Source organism: Somniosus microcephalus, chromosome 13 (assembly GCF_052327205.1).
Source record: "Somniosus microcephalus isolate GS21.2 chromosome 13, FLI_Smic_1.0, whole genome shotgun sequence".
NCBI lineage: Eukaryota > Metazoa > Chordata > Chondrichthyes > Squaliformes > Somniosidae > Somniosus > Somniosus microcephalus.
In genome coordinates, this window is record NC_140999.1 from 60,813,988 (window position 1) to 60,841,856 (window position 27,869).

Sequence of the window (27,869 nt, forward strand, 5' to 3'; positions counted from 1 at the left end):
ACCTGCTCTTGTAGCCATAGTATTTAGGTGACTAGTCCAGTTAAGTTTTTGGTCAATGGTGACCTCCAGGATGTTGATGGTGGGGATTCGGCAATGGTAATACCATTGAAAGTCAAGGGGCAGTGGTTAGACTCTCTCTCTTGTTAGAGATAGTCATTGCCTGGCACTGCATGGCGCAAATGTTACTTGCCACTTATCAGCCCAAGCCTGAATGTTGTCCAGGTCTTGCTGCATGCAGGCATGGACTGCTTCATTATCTGGGGAGTTGCAAATGGAACTGAGCACTGCAATCATCAGCGAACATCCCCACTTCTGATCTTATGATGGAGGAAAGGTCATTGATGAAACAGCTGAAGATGGTTGGGCCTAGGACACTGTCCTGAGGAACTCCTGCAGTGATGTCCTGGGGCTGAGATGATTGGCCTCCAACTAACACAACCATCTTCCTTTGTGCTAGATATTACTCCAGCCAGTGGAGTTTTCCCCAACTTCCACTGACTTCAATTTACTAGGGCTCCTTGATGCCACACTCGGTCAAATGCTGCCTTGATGTCAAGGGCAGTCATACTATATCTGACATTATAGGAGTGCTCCAATGTCCAGGATCTTGAGATCTTCCTGCGGCAAAAGTGGAGTTCAGATATTCTGGAGGCCAGGATTTCTGTGCAGTGACTAAGGCCCTGAGTTCAGTGTGGTAAGTGGTTTGAAATTAACAATTAGGAAAGCAAATGGTATGGTGGTCTTTATTACAAGAGAATTTGAGTATAAGAATAAAGATGCCTTACTGCAATTATAAAGGGCCCTGGTGAGACCACACCTGGAGTATTGTGTAGTTTTGGTCTCCTTACCTCAGGAAGGATATACTTGCCATAGAGGGAGTGCAAAGAAGGTTCACCAGACTGGTTCATACATAGAAGATAGAAGCAGGAGTAGGCCATTCAGCCCATCGAGCCTGCTCCACCATTCAATGAGATCATGGCTGATCATCCAAATTCAGTATGCTGTCCCTGCCTTCTCCCCATATCCCTTGATCCCTTTAGCTTTAAGAAATATATCCAACTCCTTCTTGAATATATTTAATGAACTGGCCTCCACCACCCTCTGTGGCAAGAATTCCACAGGTTCACCACTCTCTGGGTGAAGAAATTCCTCCTCATCTCAGTCCTAAATGGCGTACCCCTTATCCTTAGACTATGACCCCTGGTTCTGGACTCCCCGGCCATCGGGAGCATCTTTCCTGCATTTAGTCTGTCCGGGCCTGACAGAATTTTATAGGTTTCGATGAGATCCCCTCTCAATCTTCTAAACTCCAGTGAGTATTGTTAAATCTGTGAGTTGTTCAAGTAATTAATACTCAGACTTAATCAGTAACAATAAAACAGGTCTTTACTGGTTGGAGGTAGGGACTATACGTAGGTCTTTACTTCATGCCCACAGGCGGGAACTGAGGGGAGATCAGTACCCACAGCACTATTTATACCCCTATGGCCAGGAGTGGTACTGCGTATCACTACGCCCAACAAGTAGTGCAGTCCTGTCCATAGGTTCAAAGTAGCACACATATTACATACACAACATTCCTCCCTTCCTAGCTTTACAGTCATCTCCCCATTTAACATAACGTAATAACATATATACATATATAACTTCAGGTTTACATAACAGAATAACATAGATACATAGATAACTTCATGTCAAAACAGATCACAGATTCAGTCTCTGCGGAAAACAGTTCACAGATTCAATCTCTGTGGTGGAGTCGGTTCACGTTGCTGGAGTGACTCATTCAATAGTCCTTCCATGGATTTAACAGTTTGAACTTCCGAACTGAATTGGCTCCGTTCGGAGGGACCACGTGTGTGATCTGGTAGAGGTAATAATGGTTCAGATGGGTCATCTTCTGTTTCGACTTTTCCTTTTCTGCTTCTTGGAGACTCTCTGGGCTCCACTGTCAGCTGCCAGCTGCATGCGCAGTTCCTCCTTCTCTCCCTCCTTTTTCCGTAGTAGAGCCACCTTCTCCCGATGTTCCGTAGACTTTCGGTGCTCCTCCATGATTTCTGTATGGTGGGAGTCGAAGTTACAAGTTGGGCAGGACAGGACATAGTAATATTCGGTGTCGTCCTGATCTAGGCCAGCGAGAGGGTCTTCTATTTCCTCCATACCCAGCTGGGCGTTAGCCAGCTTTTGTTCCAAGTCCAGACATCTTTCCTGAAGAGACTTCTTCATGCGTACCTCTTCATCCAGCTTTTTCTGGGCTTTCAGCAAGTCGTTTACTAATGACCTCATTTGAGATTTTACTACTTCAACTTCTTTTGGAGATTGATTGATCGGACTATTCAATCCCTCTACCGGAGCAGCTGTTTCAGCGGTCTGTTGTTCTACGTTGACGTGAGTCAGCGTACTTTTGGCATCCAAGGGCTGCTCTGTTGCAGTCATCTCAGTCTGTGTTGCCACCTCAGCTCTTCCAATAACCTTTGAGAGCTCCGAACCCCTTTCGTTTGAATATTGAAGTTCGTGTTCAAGTTTTTCCCATTTCAGAGTCCTGTCCTTCAGCATATGCAGGAGTTGGCTGACCGTTAACTCCTCTGAAATCAGACGTTTTGTGTGCTCCTGCTCCATTTTCTCCATCAGCTGCTTCTGTTGTCTTTCCAGATTCTCCAACTCTATATCAAAGAACTCTTTCGTTGCATTCAACTCTTGCTCACAACGGCGAAGCATTTGTTCTAATTGCTGTTGTAGTTTGAAATGGAGTTGAGTTCGAGCCCGGTGTCCCTCAGAAATGGGCACATCAGTAGACTTGCCAGACTCAGAATCCACAGTTAAACTATGTTGTTGTTGCTCAGTGGAATTCTGTGCTGAAACTTTGTCTTTTGCACCTGAGTTGGGCTTACCATCATCCGTTCCAGAGTCTGGGCCGACTATCTTCACCGAGTTCTCACTCGTTATTGTTTGTAGGAAATGCCAGTCCATATTCATTTTCCTAATCCACTCCCGTCCTAGTAGTGGAGAACCTCCTTCAGATATCACATATAAGTCCATTATTTGACTGTCTTCGCCCTTGTGGACCACTGCAACCTCTATTTTCCCGATGGGGTACACTCTTTGCCCCGTGTATGTTTTCAATATAATCCCCGTATCCTGTAGGGGAATATGTTGGAATAACTTTCCGTAATCTTTCTTATTTATGACCGTCAATGCCGATCCAGTGTCCAATTCCAGTTTTACTTGGACTCCTTCTATCTGAAGAGTGACCCAAATTGTCTGGAGGTCTGCACCCTTACCAGCGTTGAGTACTCTTAAGCTAGCCAGTTCATTACAGCTTAAGCTAGCCAGTTCATTACTGCTAGCGTCTGAATCGGACTCCTGTTCGGTCACCTTGTGTACCTTTGCGTATTTTCCTTGCGGTGACTTCTTGTTGCTGGTCTTCTTCCCTGACCTGCATACTCTAGCTATATGTCCAAGCCTACCACAAGTTCTACATTCTTGGTTTTTAAACCAACACTGGTTCTGATCATGCGTTGTCTTTCCACAACGATAACATTTGCCAGAACTCACACCCAATTTGTGTGCACTGAGCTCCGGTGACCGTAGCTGCATTACTGCCGTGCCTCTCGCTGCGGCTTCGTATGCTGCTGCCATAGTGACCGCCTTCTCAAGCGTCAGCTCATTCTCCTCGAGCAGTCACTTTTGTGTATCCTGTTTAAATAAACCACACACAAATTTGTCTCGAAGTGCCTCTGTCAGTCCCGTTCCAAACTGGCAATATTTCGCTAATTTACGCAATTCCAGCAAATAATCAGCATTGCTTTCATGCTGTAGCTGCCTTCTGTCGTAAAATTTAAATCGTTCCGCTAGCATCAGCGGCGTGGGGTTTAGATGATCTTTCAGGACAGTAACAATCTCATCGAACGTCTTATCCGCCGGTTCATCTGGTGATAACAGGTGTTTCAATTGCCCGTATGTCTTCGCACCCATTAAATTTAATAATGTTAGAGCTTTATCTTGGTCACGAATTTTATTGGCCTTACAATAATTTTTTACTCTTTCAACATATATGGCCCAATCTTCGAGGTCACTATCAAAGGTGCTAATATTCCCGTGTTTAGGCATTGTAGATTTGCAATTTCTCAGATTTTTTTTTATTTTTTTTACTGCTATCCAAGATGGCGGCTTCCCGCTCTTGCCGTCGTCCTCCGCCCACAAAATGGCGGTTTTCCCACGCTTGGCGGTCTTCACCCGTCCCCCAACGCCATCGCCCTTCAGCCCCCGAGTGCGGCCCTTATCTTCGCCGCGATCGCCCGAGTGCGGCCCTTATCAGCGGATGCGATCGCTGGATCGCGAAGCGGCTCTCGGCTCTTATCAGGAGATGCGATCGCTCTGTTGAAACGCCTCCCGCTTGAAGCGGCTCTCGCGCCCTATTCCTCCAGCTCCCCCAGCCCCGTTCGTGCGGCCAACGCGGTCGACTGCCTGTCGCGTCGCTGCCCGGCTCAGACGACGGCTTACCCACCACCAAGCTGGAGAAGAAGCTGACGGTCGCCGATGGAGGCTCCGAGGTCAGGATGTCTTCCAGTGGGGTGGAGAGGGTGGAAACCTCTCTGCAACGTCCTGGCTGTGGACGAAGCTGCCGTGGAGTGACTGCCGCAGGGTCCGAATCAGACTCGTCGCCAGTGTTAAATCTGTGAGTTGTTCAAGTAATTAATACTCAGACTTAATCAGTAACAATAAAACAGGTCTTTACTGGTTGGAGGTAGGGACTATACGTAGGTCTTTACTTCATGCCCACAGGCGGGAACTGAGGGGAGATCAGTACCCACAGTACTATTTATACCCCTATGGCCAGGAGTGGTACTGCGTATCACTACGCCCAACAAGTAGTGCAGTCCTGTCCATAGGTTCAAAGTAGCACACATATTACATACAAGTATAAGCCCAATCGACACAATCTCTCCTCATACGTCATTCCTGCCATCCCAGGTATCAGCCTGGTGAATCTTCGCTGCGCTCCTTCCATGGCAAGAACATCCTTCCTCAGATAAGGCGGCCAAAACTGCACACAATACTCAAGGTGCGGTCTCACCAAGGCCCTGTACAACTGCAGCAAGACATCTTTGTTCCTGTACTCGAACCCTCTTGCTACAAAAGCCAACATACCATTTGCCTTCTTAACCACTTACTGCACCTGCATGCTTACCTTCAGCATCTGGTGCACAAGAACACCCAGGTCTCTTTGCACTTCCCCTTCTCCCAATCTACTGCCATTCAAATAATAATCTGCTTTCCTGTTTTTGCCACCAAAGTGGATAACCTCACATTTATCCACATTACAGTGCATTTGCCATGTTTCTGCCCAATCACCCAACCTGTCCAAATCGTACTGGAGTTTCACGTCATCCTCCTCACAGCATACCCTCCCACCCAGCTTTGTGTCGTCTGCAAATTTGGAGATATTACATCCAGTTCCCTCGTCCAGATCATTAATATATAGTGAACAGCTGGGGTCCTAGGACCGATCCTTGCGGTACCCCACTAGTCACTGCCTGCCACTCGGAAAACGACCCGTTTATTCCAAATCTTTGCTTTCCATCTGCCAACCAGTTCTCTATCCAAGTCAATACCTTGCCCCCAATCCCATGTGCCTTAATTTTGCACGCTAATCTCTTATGCGGGACCTTATCGAAAGCCTTCTGAAAGTCCAAATACACCACATCCACTGGTTCTCCCTTATCTATTTTACCAGTTACATCCTCAAAAAATTTCAGAAGATTAGTCAAGCACGATTTACCTTTTGTAAATCCATGTTGACTTTGTCCGATCCTGTCACTGCTTTCCAAGTGCTCTGCTATTACATCTTTTATAATGGACTCTAGCATTTTCCCCACTACCGATGTCAGGCTTGCTGGTCTATAATTCCCCGCTTTTTCTCTACCACCTTTTTTGAATAGTGGGGTAACATTAGCTACCCTCCAATCCATGGGTACTGTTCCAGAGTCTATCGAGTTCTGGAAGATGACCAGCAATGCATCTACTATCTCCAGGGCCACTTCCTTAAGTACCCTAGGATGTAGATTATCAGGCCCTGGGGATTTATCGGCCTTCAATCCCATCAACTTCCCCAACACCATTTCCCTACAAATACTGATTTCTTTCAGTTCCTCCCTCTCATTAGTCCCTATGTTCCCCGACATCTCTGGGAGGTTATTTGTGTCCTCCTGTGTGAAGACAGAACCAAAATATGTATTTAATTGGTCAACCATTTCTTTGTTCCCCATTATAAATTCCCCTGATTCTGACTGTAAGGGACCTACGCTTGACTTCACCAATCTTTTTCTCTTCACATATCTATAAAAGCTTTTAGTCAGTTTTTATGTTCCCTGCAAGCTTACTTTCATAATCTATTTTCCCCCTCTTAATTAATCCCTTTGTCCTCCTTTGCTGAATCCTAAACTGCTCCCAATCCTCAGGTTTGCTGCTTTTTTTGGCCAATTTATATGTCCTCTCTTTGGATCTTATGTTATCCCTAATTTCCCCTGTTAGCCACGGTTGAGATTTATTTTTATGCCAAACTGGGATAAACAAATTCTGTAGTTCATCCATACGATCTTTGAATGTTTGCCATTGCCTATCCACCGTCAACCCTTTGAGTGACATTACCCAATCAATCCTACCCAACTCACGTCTCATACCATCATAGTTCCCTTTATTTAAATTCAGGACCTTAGTCTCTGAGTCAACTGCTTCACTCTCCATCTTAATGAAGAGTTCTATCATATTATGATCACTCCGACCCAAGGGGCCTCGCACAAGATTGCTAATTAATCCTTTCTCATTGCATAATACCCAGTCTAAGATGGCCTGATCCCTCGTTGGTTCCTCGACACATTGGTCCAGGAAACCATCCCGTATACACTCCAGGAATTCCTCCTCCACAGTATTGTTACTAATTTGGTTAGCCCAATCTATATGTAGATTAAAGTCACCCATGATGACTCCTGTGCCCTTATTGCACGCTTCTCTAATTTCCCTTTTAATGCCATCCCCAACCTCTGCATTACTGTTTGGGGCTCTATACACGACTCCCACTAACGTTTTCTGCCCTTTGGTATTTCTCAGTTCTACCCATACAGATTCCACATCATCAGAGCTAATATCTTTCCTTACAATTGTGTTAATCCCCTCTTTAACCAGCAATGCTACCCCACCTCCTTTTCCTTTTTGCCTATCTTTCCTGAATATTGAATACCCCTGGATGTTGAGTTCCCAGCCTTGGTCCCCCTGGAGCCATGTTTCTGTAATCCCAATCATATCGTATTCATTTACCTCTATTTGCGCTGCTAATTCATCCAACTTATTACGAATGCTCCTTGCATTAAGACACAAAGCCTTCAGGCTTGTTTTTTTAACGCTCTTAGGCCTTTTAGAATTATTATTTACTGTGGCCATGTTTGTTTTAAACCCTTGATTTCTCTGATTGCCACCTTTGTTTTTCTCCTTCCTGTCTTTTGCTTCTATCTTTGTTTCCCTTTCCTTTGTCTCCCTGCTCAGGTTCCCAACCCCCTGCCATTTTAGTTTAAACCCTCCCCCACAGCACTAGCAAACACTCCCCCAAGGACATTGGTCCCGGTACTGCCCAGGTGCAGGCCATCCGGTTTGTACTGGTCCCACCTCCTCCAGAACCGGTTCCAATGTCCTAGGAATTTGAATCCCTCCCCCTTGCACCATTCCTCTAGCCACGTATTCATCTGAAATATCCTTCTATTTCTACTCTGACTAGCACGTGGCACTGGTAGCAATCCTGAGATTACTACCTTCGAGGTCCTATTTTTTTTAATTTACTTCCTAACTCCCTATATTCAGCTTTTAGGACCTCATCCCGTTCTTTACCTATATCGTTGGTACCTATATGCACCACGACAACTGGCTGTTCACCCTCCCTTTCCAAAATTTTCTGCAGCTTCTCAGAGACATCCTTGACCCTTGCACCAGGGAGGCAACACACCATCCTGGAGTCTCGTTTGCTGCCGCAGAAACGCCTATCTATTCCGCTTACAATAGAATCCCCCATCACTATAGCTCTACCCCTCTTTTTCCTCCAGTCCTGTGCAGCAGAACCACCCCTGGTGCCAGGAGGTTGGCTGCTGCTGCCTTCCCCTGTTAAGCCAACAGTATCCAAAACGGTATTAACTGTTCAAGAGGGGGATGACCCCAGGGGATTCCTGCACTACCTGCCTGCGCCTAGTATTCTGCCTGATGGTCACCCACTCCCTTTCTGCCTGTGCAACCTTTACCTGCGGTGTGACCACCTCCCTAAACGTGCTATCCACAACTTCCTCAGTTCCTGGATTGGGGGGATTTTCCTATGAGAACAGATTGAGTAGATTAGGCCTATATTCTCTAGAGTTTCGAAGAATGAGAGGTGATCTCATTGAAACATACAAACTTCTTACAGTACTTGACAGGATAGATGCAGGGAGGATGTTTCCCCTGACTGGGGAGTCTAGAACCAGGGGTCCCAATCTCAGAATAAGGGGTCGGCCATTTAGGACTGAGATGAGAACTGTCTTCACTCAGAGGGTGGTGACTTTTTGGAATTCTCTACCCCAGAGGGCTGTGGAGGTTCAGTCATTGAGTATATTCAAGACAGAGATCAACAAATTTTTGGATATTAAGGGAATCAAGGGATATGGGGATAGTGCAGGAAAGTGGAGATGAGGTAGATCAGCCATGATCTTACTGAATGGTGGAGCAGGCTCAAAGGGCCAAATGGCGTACTCCTGCTCCTATTTCTTATGAAAGTGATGAAGTCGTGCAATTAGAGAATGCAGGTGTCTGTGTCCATGACCGAGAAGCTGTAGCACCCAGTGTTGAAACCCTAGGTTCAGTGGCTGCAAAGCCAGAGTCAGATTGATAGAAGGCCTTAAACAATTTGCAAACCACATGAGAAATGTCAAAATGTTAATTTATAATAAAAAAATCCCTCACCTCAAGGGACTACAGAATTATAAGCTACCTAGCCCAAAAAAGCACAAATGAAGAGATAGAGGCCAAAAATTTCACTGCTCAAGAACCAAGTATTTCAAATTAAAAAATGACAGAGGAAAATATGTAAGATGATGGGGAGGAAGAAAAAGGCAGGGGGGGTTGGGGGTTCATCCAATTAAACAGAGCACATTTTCTTTTGGGACACTATTCTTCGTGCTTCCCATTTATTGCATGTCCAATGGCATGACAGTAATCACTTAAAATGTGACTGTTGAAAGGGTGAGGAAAGTAGTCCAGTAGCAATTAAGGTTAAGATTTAAAATTTAACTAAATGGAACTACGAGAATTAAAAAAAATGTACATCAGTACAATTTTATGTAAAGATGTCTACAATCGTGGCACAGTAAAAGTTAAAATGCATCTTCCAAAAGAGAGGAAAGGTTGAAGTATTGGTCTCTGCCCACCCCACAAAAATAGAATCCCTTGATGGCTTTAGTGAATAAATGCATTTGTTTCACAGGTCAGGAAAGTCCTAGATTTGATTCCTGGTCCAGGCCAAGTTAGCTACTCTCAACCAGAGTAGTGGGGGGGGGGGGGGGGGGAAACTACAATTGGCAGTGTCCTCCCGCTAGGGTAGGAGGGAAAAACCAGTATCCCCATCCTGATTACTCCAGCGAACCTTGCTGAAGGGCTTACGTATGTAGCCATTAGGTGAGGGCAAGTTCCGGCTCGGCTGTAATAACCTACGATGACATTACTTTGTGTGATTCTAGACCAGTAGCAATGAAAAACTGGTGGTACCCATAGAACTGTATCCCTGCATGTGTACATCTTCAGAAAAGAGGAAAAACTGTGGGCAGGAGGCAGGTTGAAGCACAGAGAGGGAGTGAAGAAAAGTCAGGTGCTTGATTATGTCGTCAGGCTCAGGTTTGGAGGAAAGAGAATGAAAGCAACAGTTTCACTTCCTTTCAAGGAAGAGCAAGATGAAAACTTAAAAGTTTATTAAATATTAATATAACCTGATATTTGTCTACATTAAACAGAACATCTTTCAAAAATCCTTAACCAATACCAAACAGGAATAGGAAACATGCTTTACAAGGTGCCATTTTTTTTTTAGACAAATAGTACTCTATTTATGCTAATGATGGCTTTGTGCTCAACTTTAAACCCAATTGAGTATAGCATGAATAAAGGGGCAATTTTAAGGTAGAAGCCAGTATCTATTCCACTTGATTCTACTCTACTTGATTTTGCTTGAAGTAACTAAACAGACATCTGTGTAAGCAGAAGTACTTATAAAAGAAAATTCAATTTGGAGATCAAAACTGCATCTGGTTGATGTGTGGAAGCTGCAATCCATTTATATATAAAATATATATATATGTATATATTATATATATATATAAAAAAAGTGCACAACATCCTATTAAATCAATCTAGTAGCTTTTATGGACAAGTGCTTCAGCAGCATGTTAAACTGTCCACCAAAAATTTGCAAATACTAACCTAAAGAGTTGGGTAAAAGATTTTGCAGTATTATTTAGCCTCGTTGTGCAATTTTATTCCGTTTAAAAATACAGGCAACAGATAAATGAAAACCTTCCTAGAACCTTACTCCATTCCACAACAACCCCTAAAGCTTCAACAGTTATGTGGAATTTCCTATACACATTGGCTATGAAGCTTGGTTTTAAAGTTGCAATGCTGTATTTTGTATTTGCTTTAAAGAAATGCTCAACGGTAGTTTTTGTAAACCATAAAGATTTCAATTTTAAAAAATGACCAAGTATAATGACTACTTAGAAAACAGAGCAATGCTTAGATTAGCTGACAAAGGATCATCGACCTGAAACGTTAACTCGGTTTCTCTCTCCACAGATGCTGCCTGACCAGCTGAGTATTTCCAGCATTTTCTGTTTTTATTATCTTAGATTAGCTGTTTTGTTTCAACACTCGCAAACCTTCACAAGACTTTATTTAATTCAGGTTACTCTCCACCCAACGAGTGTTTTAAAAAAATATATAAACTACAGCCATCAATGTTACTGATTCAAATCCTTGCTTTAATATCAGACACCACAGCATAAACACCGATATCGACCTGAAAGCATGGCATAAAAACATTGTAATTGCAAAACAAATTTGCTCGACAATATTTTCATTTCAAGAATCAGATGACAGGGAAAATGATTTTTTGTGAAAGCAATAAACACGTCTGAAGTGATTTGTGCTTCCAACACAGAAAAAAGGATGTTCGAATCAGGGATATCAGAATGCATCAATATGAAGGAACTGGAGCAGACAAAAATTGATATTCATCCACGTTATTCTCCTTCAGAATCTTTACACAGCAAATCTGAATTTAATGCCAGAAGCAGTATGCGGCATCAGTTAGTGGAAATTTGTAATTGTTAAAAATGTAAAGCCCTTTCACATCACAGTAATTACAAACTGTTAGAATTGGTGCGGGACTGAAATATAAAAGATTCCACATATCTGCTCAGTGCTTTAACCTATTTGGTTTTCATAATTTGAGATCCTGAATTGCAACATCATGACTAACTTAAATGTTAAAAGAACTAAACGAAATAATAAACTATGTGCAGTTATGTACAACTTTGTACAGCAATAACTTTAATAGAAAGCAAAGAAATAACAATCGTCAACCATGTGGTGTCTCAGTAGCTACAGCACCGGAGCACTGGGCTCAACTAAGTTGAATCCCAGACTTGACTAGAATTTGCATTTGGCTTCCAAAACTGGATACCTTTTCTGCATAGCTGAGTGCCTCTCGGTTGAAGGGTAAAGGAACAGCACTGGCAGAATCTAACTGTCAACCTGTTTGATCCCGACAAAGGTTAAAGTGGACACTGCTAGGTGTGGAAAAGAGAGCGAGAGAGAAATAAACAGAAGGGGGAAAAAAAAACCAAAAATAAATATGGCCACAGTACAGTTCCCAAAGATCTCTAACCAACTGAGCCTCAACAACCACACCCAGTTTCAGAAAAAAGCTAAATGGATTGAATGGCTATTCTTTGGATATGGGTATTCTTTGTAGCTTTTGCTTTTTATTAATATCCTCCTGGCACTGACTGACAGAGGGAGCAGACACATATTCCAAAGTCTCTGTTGAGCTGGCCACTTAGAGGTTTACAAACACAAATTGTCTATCTCTCAAGATTCACCTCCGGCTGAGGATGTGCCTAACCTCTGCTTCATACTTCTCTGGAGCCCCACCATATTTGGGAGTGGGGGAAGGAGGAAAGAAACTAAGTAGGTGAGCCATTCTGCACCTGTAAACCAATGTACTGCTCCAAGTTACCCGTTTTAACAAAAAGCACAAGAGAATTGTGATCAACACTGCTCCCCTACATCTACTTCAACTGTTTCAATGAGTACTAACAATATAATTGATAGGATTTAAGAATCAAACAGTGAGATGGAGCTGGGCTAGCAATCAAGCCCACAAGATTGTTAAAGCTCCTAAAATCAGCTTACAAACTCTCAGGCTTCTTTGACATGGACACTTGTTTTTGAAACAAAAAGTAAAAGGGAAAAACAAAAAAAAGACCAGTTAAACTGGCCATGATTTTTTTTTCTTTCATATTTCATTCTGCAAACATGGGACTTGACCAGGGATCAACGCCTACTTAGCATTCAACACAGCAGAATGTATAAGCAATCCTCTGCTACGAAGTGCTGTCTTTATTTCTCCAGATAGTTCATGAACTATGCATTGGTCCTTCACATCCATAAGAACGCACTCCTCAGGAGTGTCACTTTGCCGAACAGATTATTAGTTATCTTCTATTGTATCAATTCTTTCAGGAGGTAGGCGTGGCTGGAGGGGCCTGCAATGCTAGAGGTAGACTTCTTTCAACAGGTCTTTCCACAATGTGTCCTGCACGCTTGGTAGTGAACTCTCTCCAGCATTCACAGTAACATTTGTTTTTGAGTAGTCGATCCTCACAATCAACAGTCTATAGTCAGGTCAATAATGTCCACGTCACTCTTGCCGTTGGCAGGATTACTGAACTGATTGTTGCCAGAGTCTGTAAAATTCAAAATTCAAATGAGTCAGCCAGATACAAAATGAAAATGTGTGTAAAAAGAAAAAAGATTCAAGTTATATTCATCCTTTCTCGACCACAGGACATCACAAAGCGCTTTACAGACAAAAAAGTACTTTTGGGAGGGGGGGAAAAGAGAGTGGGTGTTGAAAGTGCCAGAAGTCAAGAATGCTGACTTAGATCAGACAGGATTAATGTGTTTAATGACTTGCATACAGTTTTTATAATACAAGCAGGAAGGTGAAAACGGACCCAAAAAAAAATTACGGGGAACATTGGTCGGGAGCAGGGGGCTAGAAAGCTGTCGGGAAACCCGGGAGAACTTAACTGCAGGGCCTAAACGTTTGTTTCCTGCCCACAGCCAGTCAGATGGAGAGGCTGGCTGACTGCAGGTGGGGGGGTGGGGGGTGTTGGGGGCCGGAGGAGCATCGTGTCTGGGGGGCGGGGTGTGTGTGGTCGGGGCTGGAGAACATCGGGGGCTGTGAATTGGGGCCAAAGCAGAGGTGAAAGAGACTCGCCTCCTGGCAGCGAGTTCACTACCTACCTGCCTTTCTCCCCCCACCCCCCAGGATAATACAGCAAGTACCTGACCAATATAGAATTTATAGGATCAAATGGTGATTTTTAAAATCTCTTTAGTGACCATCAAAGGCAAACAATGGTGCAATATGCCAGTAGTTCTCCACTGGAGTGGGAGCTATGTGGCAAACAGTGGAGGGAATAAGAGCTGGGAATGAACTCCAAAATGTTTCCATGCAAAGAATTTATTGTACGAGCTTTTTCTTAGTAATGTAGGTACTTTGGGTGTTTGATTAGTGTTACAGCCCATAAACACCAATTATAAATATATAAATCGCAAAATGGTCGAATAATCTTTGCCTACTGTAGTTTTTTATCCTTCAATAGAAGTTTAGCACTCTCAGATTAAAAGGACATTGAAATAATCCTATAGTAACCCATTTTAGTGTTCAATTAACAGAACTCTACGTTACATCATCCACAGACATGGAGTTAGCTTCCACAAGTACGCTGATGACATCCATCTCGACCTCTCCACCTTGACCTTGTTCAGTATCCAGTCTTTGATGAGCCACTATTTCCTCCAGCTAAAAATTGGGAGGACCAAAGCAACCTACCACAAACTCCATACCCTTTACACTGATTACATCTCTCTCCCCGGCTACTGCCTCAGGCTGAACCAGACTGTTCACAACCTTGGTGTTCCGCCTCCGTAATGTCTGTCAACTGTCAGTGTGACAACCAGTGGCTCAGTTGGTGTCACCCTCGCTGGAGTCAGAAGGTTGTGGATTCAAGTCCCACTCCAGAGACTGGAGCACCAAAAATCTAGGCCAACACCCCCGCGCCATACTGAGGGAGTGCTGCACTGTCGGAGGTGCCGTCTTTCAGATGAGACGCTAAATCAAAGCCCCATCTGCTCTCTCAGGTGGACGTAAAAGATCCCTAGGCACTATTTCAAAGAGATGGGGAGTTTTCCCCGGTGTCCTGGGGCCAATATTTATCCCTCAAAATCAACATAACAAAAACAGATTATCTGGTCATTATCACATTGCTGCTTGTGGGAGTTTGCTGAGCGCAAACTGGCTGCCACGTTTCCTACATTACAAGTGACCACACTTCAAAAAGTACTTAATTGGCTGTAAAGCGCTTTGGGACGTCCGGTGGTTGTGAAAGCCACTATAGAAATGCAAGTCTTTCTTTGCCCCTACCTCAGCTTATCTGCTGCTTTTGCCACCTCCAGACTCAGCTATTCTAATCCTCTCCTGGTCAACTACACATTATACACCCTCTGTAAACTTCAGTGCATCCAAAATTCTGTATACTATTCCACACAAGTCCCCCACGCTCATTACCCATGACCTCACTAATCTACATTGGCTACTCGTCCCAAACATTTCAAATTAAAAATTCTCACTTGTGTTTGAACTCTTTCATGGCCTCGCTTTTCCCCCCATCTCTGTAACCTTCTCCACAACACTCTGTTTCTGATTCTGGCCTCTTGTGCAACTTCCTCCCTTTGCCCACCATTGGTGGCATTATCTTTAGCTGCCTAGTCCCTAATTTCTGGAATCATCTTCCTAAACCCCTCCACCTCCCTTAAGATTCTCCTTAAAACCCACCTCATTGACCAAGCTTGACCAAGATATTACCCCACCTAATATCTTCTCCTTTGGCTTGGTGTCCAGTTTCTCATTACGTTGTGAAGTGCTTTGGGACTCTTTCGATGTTAAAAGGTGCTATAAAATGAAAGTAGTTGTTGTATTTTGTCCCCAAAAACGTTAGTTATAGCACCAAAAGATAACCTTCATTATAACTTTTCAATGTTAATGCTTTCTTGGATGTGACAAGAGCTGACTTTACCAATTGCTGGAAACCAAAAACCATGCCGTGAACTGGAAACTCTTCGGTTCATTTTGCATATCTGGTCTTCTTTCTGAATCAGTAGATCCTACAAGATGGGTCAATACCAAACTTCTCATTCTTCCCAGACTGTGAAGGATTTTGTTTAAGGGAAAAAGCATACAAGAGCTTCTGTTTCATATCAGTAAGTCAAAGATTGTTGCTATGGCCCCTGCAGCAGGACTACAGCAACTTTTCATTTTGGAAAGTCACCAAATGGTTTCTCTTTACCTAGCCCCACTTCTCCAAAATCAGCTTAGCAAACACGAATAATACATTATGAAGAAGGATCATTTTCTTGTGGAGCTCATGCTACTATAATTGTGCATCCTGGCGAGGTGTTGAGCAAGAAATCAGAAGTTCTGATGCTACATTTTCATAGCATTAAGGCAAACGTGCAACTGTTTCACACCTCTTACCTGCAAGTTCCCCTCCAAGTTACACACCATCCTGACTTGGAAATATATTGCCGATCCTTCATCGTCACTGGGTCAAAATCCTAGAACTCCCTACCTAACAGCACTTTGGGAGTACCCTTACCACATGGACTGCAGCGGTTCAAGAAGGTGGCTCATCACCGCTTCTCAAAGGAATTAGAGATAGGCAATAAATACTGGCCTTGCCAGCGATGCCCACATCCCAGGAACAAATAAAAAAAATATGGGCATCATAGCCTGACATACACTTTCCAGCTTGGGTTACTGGATAGCAAAGAGAAATAGAAACCAAGGGGGAATGTGGACCCATTAAAGACAGACATTATAGTGGATAATAAGGAAATGGCAGACTTGCTAAATGAAGACTTTGTAACCATTTTCACAGTGGAGGAAGAGGATAAATTACCAATAGTACAAGGGAACCTGAAAATAAGTCAAGAGGAGGAACATATTAGATTTAATATAAGAAAGAAAATGGTAATGGAGAAAATAATGGCTTAAGGCATACAAACCTCTAGGCCTGATGGTATTAAAAGAAACCGGTGGGGAAATTGCAGATACATTAGTCATAATTTTCCAAAGCTCTCCAGATTTGGGAATTGTGCCTTTGGATTGGAAAACTGGAAATATCACTATTATTTAAGCGGGAGGGAGAAACCAGAAAACGACAGAACTGGCAGTTTAACACTAGCTGTTAGTTAATGGAATCTATCACCAGGGACAGAGTGACTGAGCACTTGAACAAGTAAACCAAGAGTCAGCAGAGATCTGTGAAGGGTAGATAATGCCTGACTAATCTGGTTTTACATTTAAAATAAAGACCTCGAACCAGGTGGACAGGGGAGTGTCGATGGATGGTCTCTACAAGAACTTCCAGAAAGCATTGGATAAGGTTCTGCACTAGAGATTTCTAGCAAAAATGAGAGCTCATGGAATCGGAGGTAAGCTTGTGACATGGGTTGGTAATTAGTTGGGAGGTAGCAGATAGAGTAGGGATTAAGGGAATGTACTTGGATTGGCAGAAAGTGACAAGTGGGGTTCTCCAGGGATCTGGACTGTGGATTTTGCTTATCATTTGCATCAGTGACTTGGATGAAGGAAGAGAGTTTGCAGATGACACTAAATTAGGAGGCATCATAAATTATGTATATGGGAGCAGGAAGTTACAAAGGGACATTGACAGATGAAGTGAGTTGGAGCTCAATGTGGGGAAATGAGATCATCCATTTTGGATCCAAGAAAGACAAATTGGAATATTTTCTTAATGGCACGAGACTAGAAACCATGGAGGAGCAAAGGAATTTGTGTGTCCAATACACAAATTACTAAAAGCTGGAGCGCAGTACAAAAAGTAATCTAAAAGGCTAATGGAATGTTGCCTTTATCTCAAGGGGGTTGCAATACAAGTTATGCTTCAGTTGTACAGAGCCTTGGTCAGACCCTATCCGGGGTATTGCATTCAGTTTTGGGCATCACACCTCAGGAAGGATATATTGGCTGGGGCACAGCACAGATTCACCAGAAGGATACCAGGGCTTAAATGGTTAAATTATGAGGACAGGTTGCAACAATTTGGGTTGTGTTCCCTTGAGTTTAGAAGGTTGAGAGGTGATCTAATTGAGGTCTTTAAAATGCTAAAAGGATTTGATACAGTAGATACAGAGAAACTATTTTCTCTGGTGAGTGAATCCAGAACAAGGGGCCACAATCTTAAAATCAGAGCTAGGTCATTCAGGAGTGAAATCAGGAAGAACCTTTACACATAAAGGGTAGTGGAAATCTCCCCCAAAAGGCGGTGGATGCTGGGGCAATTGACATTTTTAAGAGTGAAATCAATAGATTTTTTAATTTGGTAAGGATATCAAGGGATATGGATCAAAGGTGGGTAAATGGAATTGAGGTACAGATCAGTCATGATCTAACTGAATAGGAATAGATGCAAGACAATGTAGCCAACTGCAGCAGCTCAAATGAGGTCAGACCAGGCACTGAACCAGTGACCTTCAAGATCTATATGGCTCATTGACATTTATTTATGCCCCTCTTTATGTACCCGTCATATTGTCTGATCAGACCCTTGTGGAATTGAGGTGGATGTGTTCCTTAAAATATAGCACAGCAAGCCAGATTTCTTGAAGCTGCAGCCTGTTCAAGTGCTTTGAAGGGTACAGTTGGAACTACTGGAATCGACACTGCTTCTAACCTTTCTACAAAGGCTAGGTTACAAAGCAGTAGTTTATTCCATGAGGGAAGCATTTGTTACTATGGCAGATGAGGAGATTACAGGCCTTAATCTAACTAGTCAGTGGTATCTTAACAAGTAAAACTGGACAGCAATGGTGACAATCGGACAGTTGCAAAAAGGCCTCCCAAAGAGTTTTGTGCCCAGTGATAGCTCTCTGGCCATCAGACCTAGGATTCCCATATAATGCAGAGGAAGGATCTTGGATGCCTCAGAGAGGTTTGGCCAACAACCTAGTTCATTTTATCAGGAGTAGAAGGAAACAGATTGCTATGTAAAAATAAGAGGGGGTGGAGAGAAAGGGAGGAAAGGAGAGAAATATCAAGACCAAAATCAGAAATACAGGAGTTATATCAAGGCACTGGAGAATAGCGAATTTTCAAGAAGTATTTAACAAAGTTCCACATGAGACTTTTAGAATTAATGGAAAACTAGCTAGTCAGATTTAAAACTACCCAGGCAATGGACAGCAGATGATAATTGAACAGCTAGGGCTTTTTGAGGGACAGTGACTCATGGAGTTTAGCAGCAACTGTTCCGGGTGCCCTATTCACACTTTATAAGAGCATAAATAGTAATATAAAATTAACTAATGACACCAAGTTGTCTTACTTAATACTGATTGATGGCATTTAATTAAATCTAAAATTAAGTAGATGGGTCAACATATGGCAAATGGACATTGATGTACATCTGTATCTCTTGTGTAATGCACAGTGTATACAAGACTGGGTGTCCATTAACTACAGTGATAAAGCATTTGGCTGTAATTGTAGGCCTTTATGCGAAGTATCCAGTCAATATAAAGCTATTGTCATGAGGTTAAACAACAACAACTTGCATTTATATAGCCCCTTTAATGTAGTAAAACATCTCAAGGCGGTTTGCAGGAGTGTTAACAAAATTTGACATCGAACCACATAAGGAGATATTAGGACAGGTGACCAAAAACTGCGTCGAAGAGATAAGTTTTAAGGAATGTCTTAAAGGAGGAAAGAGAGGTAGAGAAGCCTTTGCATCCAGAGTTTAGGGCCCAGGCAGCTTAAGGCACAGCTGCCAATGGTGGAATGGTTAAAATTCGGGGATGCACAAGAGGCCAGAATTGGAGGAGCGGAGAGATCTCAGAGGGCAATAGGGCAGGAGGAGGTTAGAGATAGGGAGAGGGCAAGGCCATGGAGGGATTTGAAAACAAGGCTAAGAATTTTAAAATCGAGACGTTGCCAGACCAGGAGCCAATGGAGGTCAGCAAGCACAAGCACCGACTAAAGATTGTTCCATGAATCCAAACTGGTCACTCCATTTGCTTTCTGTTTAATTGTCCTTCTACTATCTGACAGTCTACTAACATCAGAAATGCAGACAAGAGTAAAATCAGGAAAAGATTGTAAATGAGCAACTAAATGGGTTTCATTTTTCATATCTGGGTTTAAATGCAACCTATAATGATGGAGTAAAAGTTCCTCTCTCTGCGCCAGCTGAAATGCCATCAAATTGAGTTTGAGTGCACTCAATCCAATTCCTTATGGTTACGGGGCTACAGCACAAAAGTTCCCCCAATTTCACGCAGACACTACAAGTGTGGTAGCTCTGGGAAACATATCACACCCATACAGTTAAGGGTGCTTTAAGGTTGAGGCCAAGATACAGATTTGGGCATTGTAAGAGGGGCTTTATTCAGCATCAAGCAGTCTCAGTACAGAACAGTAAGGGTTAGATGCACACACTGGGTACCAAGAGTGCTCCACTTTCTAACATTATCTTTGTAAACACAAAAAAATCCCTTCTCTTCTCTCCCCCTACAAAAAAAGTAGAGATTCCCCAAATATGCTCATAGGTAAATGGTTAATTACATATTATCACCCATAATCATGTCTATGGCACTGAAGTTAAAAGGAACAAACCTTCTAATTCCACTATTGAATATTTGGGACCGGAGTTCTTCTGAGGCTGCTTGTCTGGCTTTATTGGAGACCAGCTGCCATCATCCTTAAACTGAACCTCAGTGGCATCTTCACACTCCTCCAGAATATCTAAAAACAGCCTAAGAAAAATAAAAACAAACTTGTGTTTATTCCACATCTGTCTATCCTTTCTTGGTTATCACCATCGTGCAGCTCCACTCTGAAGAGATAGTGAGAAAACTACAAAGCTTTGCTATGACGGGGATACAGGCAAGGTACATGTGTGGCATGCAGATTTCTTCCATATAGGGCTGCTTCCACACTCGGGGCTTTAATCAGAGGTGTAAAAAGCAGATGCAATCTCATCCGTTTACCATGGAGGTCATTCTACATAATGGGCAAGTTAATAGAAATCAACATGCTAGGAACTCCTGCACGAGATTTCCACACATTCCACTAAAATCTGCAAATTGTAAGCTTTGAAATAAAATTCCTGCTTCAAACAATTACTTGGTTTTACATTGTGTACTCCAATTGTCTCTTCCTCAGTATCAAACTGTAAATGACTATTACTAAGTTGTGTAATACTATATTGATTTCTACCTCAAACTGGTCAGTTAAATTTGTTATTGAAGACAGATGAAACGGTCATTATCATGGTCAGCAATTACAATAAAGACACTGCATAAATTGGATTTGTTTAGACCAGTGAAAGTCACATCATACAGATGCATTATTCATTTGAGGCTTCTCTACAAGATCGAAGCCCCTGGTATTAATTAACGATAATAAATTGAGCTGGATTGAGAACTGGCTGGAAGGCAGTAGGCAGAAAAGTAGTTGTAGATGGATTTGGATCTGGATCTGTTTGAAGACTGGTCACCAGTGGTGTCCTGCAGAGATCAGTGTTGGGACCGTTGCACTTTACTATTTTTATTAATGATCTTGATGTAGGAGTTGGGGGCATGATCTGCAAATATGCAGACAATACTAAAATTTGTGCGAGTGTCAGGACTTGGATGATCTCAACTCCTACAGGCAGATCTTGATGTGTTGGGGGATTGGGTTTGTGCCTGGCAAATGATGTTTAACTTAGAAAAGTGCAGTGTTGTGTATGTGGGCAGGGAGAATAATGAACATACATACACCTTTCAGGGAAATCCACTAAAGCCAGGTGAAGAGAGAGAGATCTGGGTGTTCTGTTGCATAGATTTCTAAAGGTTGATGAGCAATGCCGGGAAGCGATAGCTAGAACAAATAGGGTATTGGGGTGTATTTATAAAACAATTGACTACAAGACAGAGCTTACTATTTTGCCCTTGTACAAGGCCTTGGTTAGGCCTCCGTTAGAATACTGTGTCCAATTTTGGCCTCCTCACATGGTGGGTGAGAGGCGCTTTGGAAAGTGCGCAGAGAAGGGCCACAAGATTAATTTCCAGTTTGAAGCTGCTTAGTTATCAAGATGGGCTAAAACAGCTGGTATTCTACTTTAGAGAAGGGTAGACAGAGACGATTTGATCGAGGTTTATAAAATGATGAAGAGAATAGATTGTGTTCGAGTAGACAGTTTGTTCTAACTAAATAAGTTAGGGAGGACTAGGGGTCACAATCTCAAGTTATGCAGTGCCAGAATTAGATTAGATGTCTGGAGGTGGTTCTTTTCCCAGAGATTAGTGGTCCTCTGGAACAGGCTGCTGGCTCGTGCGGTGGATGCTGATTTGCTGAATTTCTTCAAGCGAGCGCTAAACCAGTTTCTGGTTGGTGCAGAGATCACCTTGCACAAAAGGTAGGTACTGCAAGACATTATCAGGACCAGAGTGATTTCCTGGACTTATTTCGAATCCCTAAGGGGGTCGGAGAGGAATATAACAGCTTTGCTCCACCCCCTCCAGCCAGCTGATCAGCACACCATCTTCCATAGTAACGTGATTTAATTTTTTTTTAAACTTTTGGCCTTTGCTTTTATCTGGTTTTCGCCTCTCCCAGGAGATCACGACTTTCAGGTAGGGTACGAAGTCCATATTGTGATGCACAAGGTATCGCAGTTGTGTGTGACAGGCTGGATGGAGCAGAGGGTCTTTTCCTGTCTGTCATTGTTTGTATAACAGGAACACCAAAAGCCCCACTTGAGAAATCCCAATTTCTGCACTGGAGGTAAATGGTTCAGCATTTATTTATTTTAATGTTTTTTGGTTCAAAATGGGAAAGTTCAGATTTAGAAAGGCTACAGCAGATTTAGTCAAATATCTAGAGATTTCCACTAATCTCAGTCCTTCCGGTTTACATGGTTCAATCCCACATCACTTTGACGTTTTTAAAAAGCAATACGCCACCAAGAGGTAGATAACTAACTCCAGATTAGGTATGGCAGTCATCTTTTGCTGGATGGGTAGTAATCATTCTTTGATGAAGGTATACGCACAATGCCATTAATCATTTCCTTATCCAACTAGGATGTCGGGGAGAAAACACAGGGATATTGTTCGAATAGACAGTTTGTTACAATTAAATAGGTTAGGGAGAATCAGGGGATACAATCTCAAGACATACAAAGGCTAGGTTAGCTGTCTGGAGGTAGCTTTTTACTCAGAGAATGGTGGACCTCTGGAACAGGCTGCCAGAGTTCCCTTCCAAGTCACATACCATCCGGGCTTGGACATATATCGCTGTTCCTTCATCATTGCTGGGTCAAAATCCTGGAACTCCCTAACTAACAGCACTGTGGGAGTACCTTCACCACACAGACTGTCGTGGTTCAAGGCAGTGGCTCACCACCACCTTCTCAGGGGCAACTTCGGATGGGCAATAAATGCTGCCATTGCCAGCTACGCCCACATTCCCATAATGAATTTAAAAAAATCTCTGACCCCCCTCCCTGCGAGATACCATCTTGTTATTTTCAACCATCAAAGGTAATCAACAGCAGGTCCGTAGGTGACCTACGAAGATTCTAATACACTGGAGAGGGGAACTCGGGAAGATTATTCACAAAACCGCAAACTTAACACATGACTATTTATAAAACCATCAACACACAGAAAATAGACCAACCTTAATAGACATATAAATCACAAATGAAGGAGGACAGACTTTTGCCTTCATTCAAATGAACAACAATACTTTTAAATTAATCCACCTTTCTTCATTCACCGTACTCCACAAACCACATGCAACCTAGATCACAGAAGTGCTCCACAAGATGTAGGAGTAACCAATGCTGAATTAAAAATGTGGGGAATATTTATCCTGGGCCATGGGGAAGTGGATGCCTGGGCACGGCAAATAGCAAAATTATTGGCACGTCACAGCGCATGCCCATAAAGAAACCTGCCCGATTCCATAATTAATTAATTTCTCCCTTTCTCTTTTCCTAGCATTTCTCCGTGGGGGTATTGATGAGGCTGCAGTGAAATAGCTCACGAAAAATGGAGGGTCGAACCCAGGAGAAGCTTCACTTCAACTGAGCAGAAGCTAACCCAGCTGAACCTCTGCTTCCCAGCCTTCCCCAACTGCACTCTCTCTGACAGACAGCCCCCACTAGATCAATGCCTGTGGAAAATAAAGCCACAAAAGTCCCACCTGGTGCTGTTGGATTAGAGATGCTTTGTCCAACTGCCTGCCGACCTGAAGCTGGTCACGCAAGAGGTACAGTCTGTTTGGACAATGAGAAGATGCATATACAAGCGTTAACACGTTTTTTGGGGGGAGGACTTGGTTTGTCCATTTCACCCGATTGTCTGGACAAATACCTAGTGTAAATCCATAGCCTCCGAGAACTGCATTATAAACAGGACTGTAAATCTGCAGAATACTACTCACTGGTCTACAAATAACAGTTCATAAGGAGCCGGCTTGTCGCACACAGGACACATCCAGGTAGGCTTCTTCTCGTTCATCTGAATATAAAGGGCTGCATCAAAACACTGTAAATGCGTGCAGGTAATACCGCGACAGGGCACAGAAAGGCGCATCTTGCCAAGCTGTTGAGCAACAAAATTGGAAAGTTAGATTAGAAACAGGTTTCATTTTATATTCACACTAGCTGGGGGGGCCCGGCGTTGCCACGGCTTTTTTGTAAAACGGCAGTTTACAGGGCCGCGCGGTTGACGGCTGGCCGCTGCCACTCCCCCGCTATGTGTCTCGGGCCGAGCGGTTGTCAGGCCCGGCCCGAGTGACCCCAACTCACCTCCTGCTCCGGCGGGCCGCCGCAGCTGCCCCGCTCGCTGTTGAGTAAAAGCAGTGAAAAAAACGGCGGCTACGTTTCGGGAGGCTGCAGGATTAGGTCCCGCCCACACACGGAATGAAACGCCCCCCCCCCCCCGTGACGCACCGATTGGTCAACCAACGTCACTCAACGCTAATGAGCGGTAGGATTGGTCAACCGCTAATGAGCGGATTTTTGAACGGTTTTTGTATACTGTCCGAACAATTTTTGTCTGGCCAAAAAGTAAATACGCCTATGAGACTCCCCTAATCATAAGCTTTCTTTTGATATATCATATGTGTAGGTACATTCTATAACTTGAGAGTGTATAGCGGACAGACAGACAAACGGATCCTTATATATATACACACTAGCTGGGGGGAGCCCGGCTTTGCCAGGGCTGTTTTGGGCCGGGCGGTTTAAATCGAGTGCCAGGCTTTGGGGCCCTGTCTGTGTCCCTTTGTGAAACAATGGCTGGCAGATCCCCGAGATGAAAACGATTAGTCCCGCCCACACACACACAGATTAGCCAACCATCAGGGGACCGTACTGTAGGATTGGTCAATCGTGACGGCACAGGATTGGTCGAACCTTGACGTCAGTCAATCAATGCTAGCAGATAATGAGTTTAATTTTGAAGGTTTTTTGCATAAGGCGCGAACAATTTTCGTCCGACCGAAAAGTAAATACGCTTACCAGCGTCCTGGAAGCGTAAGCTTTCTTCGGAGGTAACGCGCGCGTAGGTACGCCGTATAACTTTCGAGCGCATAGCCGGACAGACGCACACCCGAGGACAGACCGAAGGACAGACAGATCGACCGCTTTTTTATATATAAATAATATATATATATATATATATATATATATATGATAGATGATGATGATAGATAGAAGATTAGTAAGATTCAATAAAAGCATTTTTGAAATTGTGAACAAGTCCAATAAATTGCAATGACAATCAGAAATTTCTATTGTGCAGCAGTGTCATTTTCCAACTGAAACTTTAATTGATGTCGATTTGGAAGTGGCTTTACACAAATATAGATGGTACAACTCATCCACCTTAAGGCACTGTATAATGGTGCTAGGAGAGTGTGGCTCAAAGCGAGACCCTTGACCTCAAGAGGATTGCACGCCCCAATTTACCTTAGGTTATGCTAATTCTCTTAACGTAGGCCTGTTGCAAGTTATTTGGAAAATGGATACCTGCATTTTGATAATGTCCACTATTTTCAATTACAAAATTGAGGTTTTTTTTAATATATAGGAGTAGATAGGGAGAAACTGTTTGCACTGGCTGGAAAGTTGTAATCAGAGGCCACAGATTTAAAATAATTTTAATTTAAAAAAAAAGCCAGGTTGGAGATGAGGAGAATTTCCCCCCCGCCCCCTCAGCAAGCTATTATGATTTGGTATGCACTGCCTGACAGGGTGGTGGAGGCAGATTCAATAGCTCCAAAGGGAATTGGATCTCTACTTAAAAAGGAAAATTAGCAGGGCTCTTGGAAAAGTGCAGGAGAATGGGACTAATTGGTAGCTCTTTCAGAGAGCTGGCAGAGGCACGATGGGCTGAATGGCCTCCTTCTGCTGTATGATTCTCCTTCTGCTGTATGATTCTATGATATACATATAGTAACTGAGTTGTGTAACAACAGGATACAGTTAATCACTTATGCATATTGCTACGTACAACATAATCTGGCAATACATTTATGCATGTTGCTACTGCCTGAGCTCCATTATGGAAGAGCCTGGGACTATTCATATCACACTGTGTGCACTGAAAACCAGCCCCATACATTCAGAAGCCAAGCAGAGGGGGTGCGGTGCAGACTATGACAGCAACTTGCAAGACCCAGGAAAACATTTCTGTTGTTATTCCAGGAAAAAATGGGTTGTTGATGCTCGAAGACAGGTTATTTATTCTGAAAAGTGCTATTAAAGAATACACAAGCTAATGCAATAGAAGTCACAAATGTCTGCACTTTTAGTTTACTCCGTGACATTAAAAGCAAAGCGAACAAAACAACTATAAGAGCTAGCAATTAATCAAATCTTGCAAATGCTCATTTTGCATCTGAATGTTTAATACATGATTCTGGCATTCTAGATTTCTAGTTGCTCTTGAGGATGCAAGAGATTTCATTGTTCAGAATCACCCCTGAAGTATTTTGACCTCCTCTGCTTTTGTCAATACTAATAATGTGTGAAGCATCATGCTGCTTATGAAACTAAAAATGGGCAATATAATCCGAGAAACATCATAACCAAGACATAGAAATGCAGGCACATAAGACACTTGCTTTTTACGACAGTTTTAAAGTTAAGTGTATATATTGTGATATAGTTTTTGTTCAATTTTTCCGATGATATGAAACAACTTTCTCAACACTACACACTAACTGCAAGGACGGACCCAACAGCAATTTTCCATCCAATATTTTCAGTCCTCTTAGGGAGGCCTCGAGCTTCCACCCAGTATCTCCCACAGTAATGTGGCTTTGAGATAAGCACACTAGGGAACTGAATGTATAACATCCAACTTTTGACAAAACCAAAAAGTAATACATTTCTAAGTATATAAAATTTTATGGTGCCAGTTTGGCTTAGTTGAAAACACTCTCTCTTCAGAGTCATAGTCATGGATTCAAGCCCCATCCTAGGAACTGAGCACATAATGTAGGCCAGCGCAGTACAGAAGTAACGCTGCATTGTTGGAGATGCTATTATTTGGATGACACGTTAACCACAAACCATTCCTGTGGTTAGGTGGATGCTAAAGATCACAAGACGCCGTTTGGAGAGTAGGGAATTCGTCCAGTATCCCAGCTATGTTCCAGCCTCAATCACTATCAAAATTTAGATTAACTAGTCAAGTATCCAAATACAGGAAACTTTGGTTTATCCGGAGGTTGTATGTCCGGAATATTCGATCGAACGGCAAAAATCAGGAGCCGTTTTCTATAAGTTTTTTTAGTTCTCGTTCTTTTTTTCCCCCCAGTCAGGCACTGCAAGGTCTGCAGCTATAGCAACAGCTTCAGCTAGAAACACTTGCAGCTGCAGCCGACTCTTTAGTAGCTGTTGCTAAGCAACCGTGTTTGTTGTCAGATATGGAGATGAAAACCTCCGTATGCTTCAACATTAACTTTGTATGTCCGGCAGTTTTGATAGATCGGCAACACGCCGGTCCCGTCGGTGCCGGATATCACAAAGTTTCCTGTACCTAAATAATAGCCATTCCCTATACATGAAACACTTTAAAATGTTTAAAACTAGGGTGCCTTCTTTCTTTACAAAAGGAGTGATTTAAAAAAAAACTGCTCCCTATTTAAGTCAAACAAAGCTGTAACAAAATGCAATTTTCTTTATTTAAAAAAAGAGGAAATAACATCCAGAATTATTATTTTTACACAAAATACTTCTGATATTTTTTCCCTCCAGTGTTTAATATTGGAAGAATGAGATTTCTTTTTTTTTTTTGGAGAATTCTTTTTACTAGTTTTGCAAAAAGATTGAGAAACAGTACAGGAATACTTACACTACACATAAGAGAAACGCGGAGGCCAGTGGTGGTAATGTCATTGTCAGGTTCCAGTCGAAGCTTTTTTCGAACTT

At 42.8% G+C, this 27,869-nt stretch overlaps 1 protein-coding gene across 2 annotated transcripts in view; it reads right to left on the reverse strand.

The window, feature by feature from the left end:
- Window positions 1–9,965: 9,965 nt before the first annotated feature.
- LOC147108359 (E3 SUMO-protein ligase PIAS4-like) overlaps window positions 9,966–27,869 on the reverse strand; it is a 119,025-nt gene continuing 101,121 nt past the window's right edge. Inside the window, exons 9-12 of one of the 2 annotated variants that reach the window (XM_086004957.1) lie at window positions 27,793–27,866; window positions 23,870–24,030; window positions 20,051–20,190; window positions 9,966–13,034 (exon numbers count right to left, since the gene is read on the reverse strand). In XM_086004957.1, coding sequence (XP_085861083.1) covers window positions 12,955–13,034; window positions 20,051–20,190; window positions 23,870–24,030; window positions 27,793–27,866 — 455 coding nt within the window. In that variant the 3' untranslated portion in view covers window positions 9,966–12,954. Of the gene's footprint in view, window positions 13,035–20,050; window positions 20,191–23,629; window positions 23,703–23,869; window positions 24,031–27,792; window positions 27,867–27,869 lie in introns of those variants that run through there. The other variant, XM_086004958.1, reaches the window with a different exon arrangement.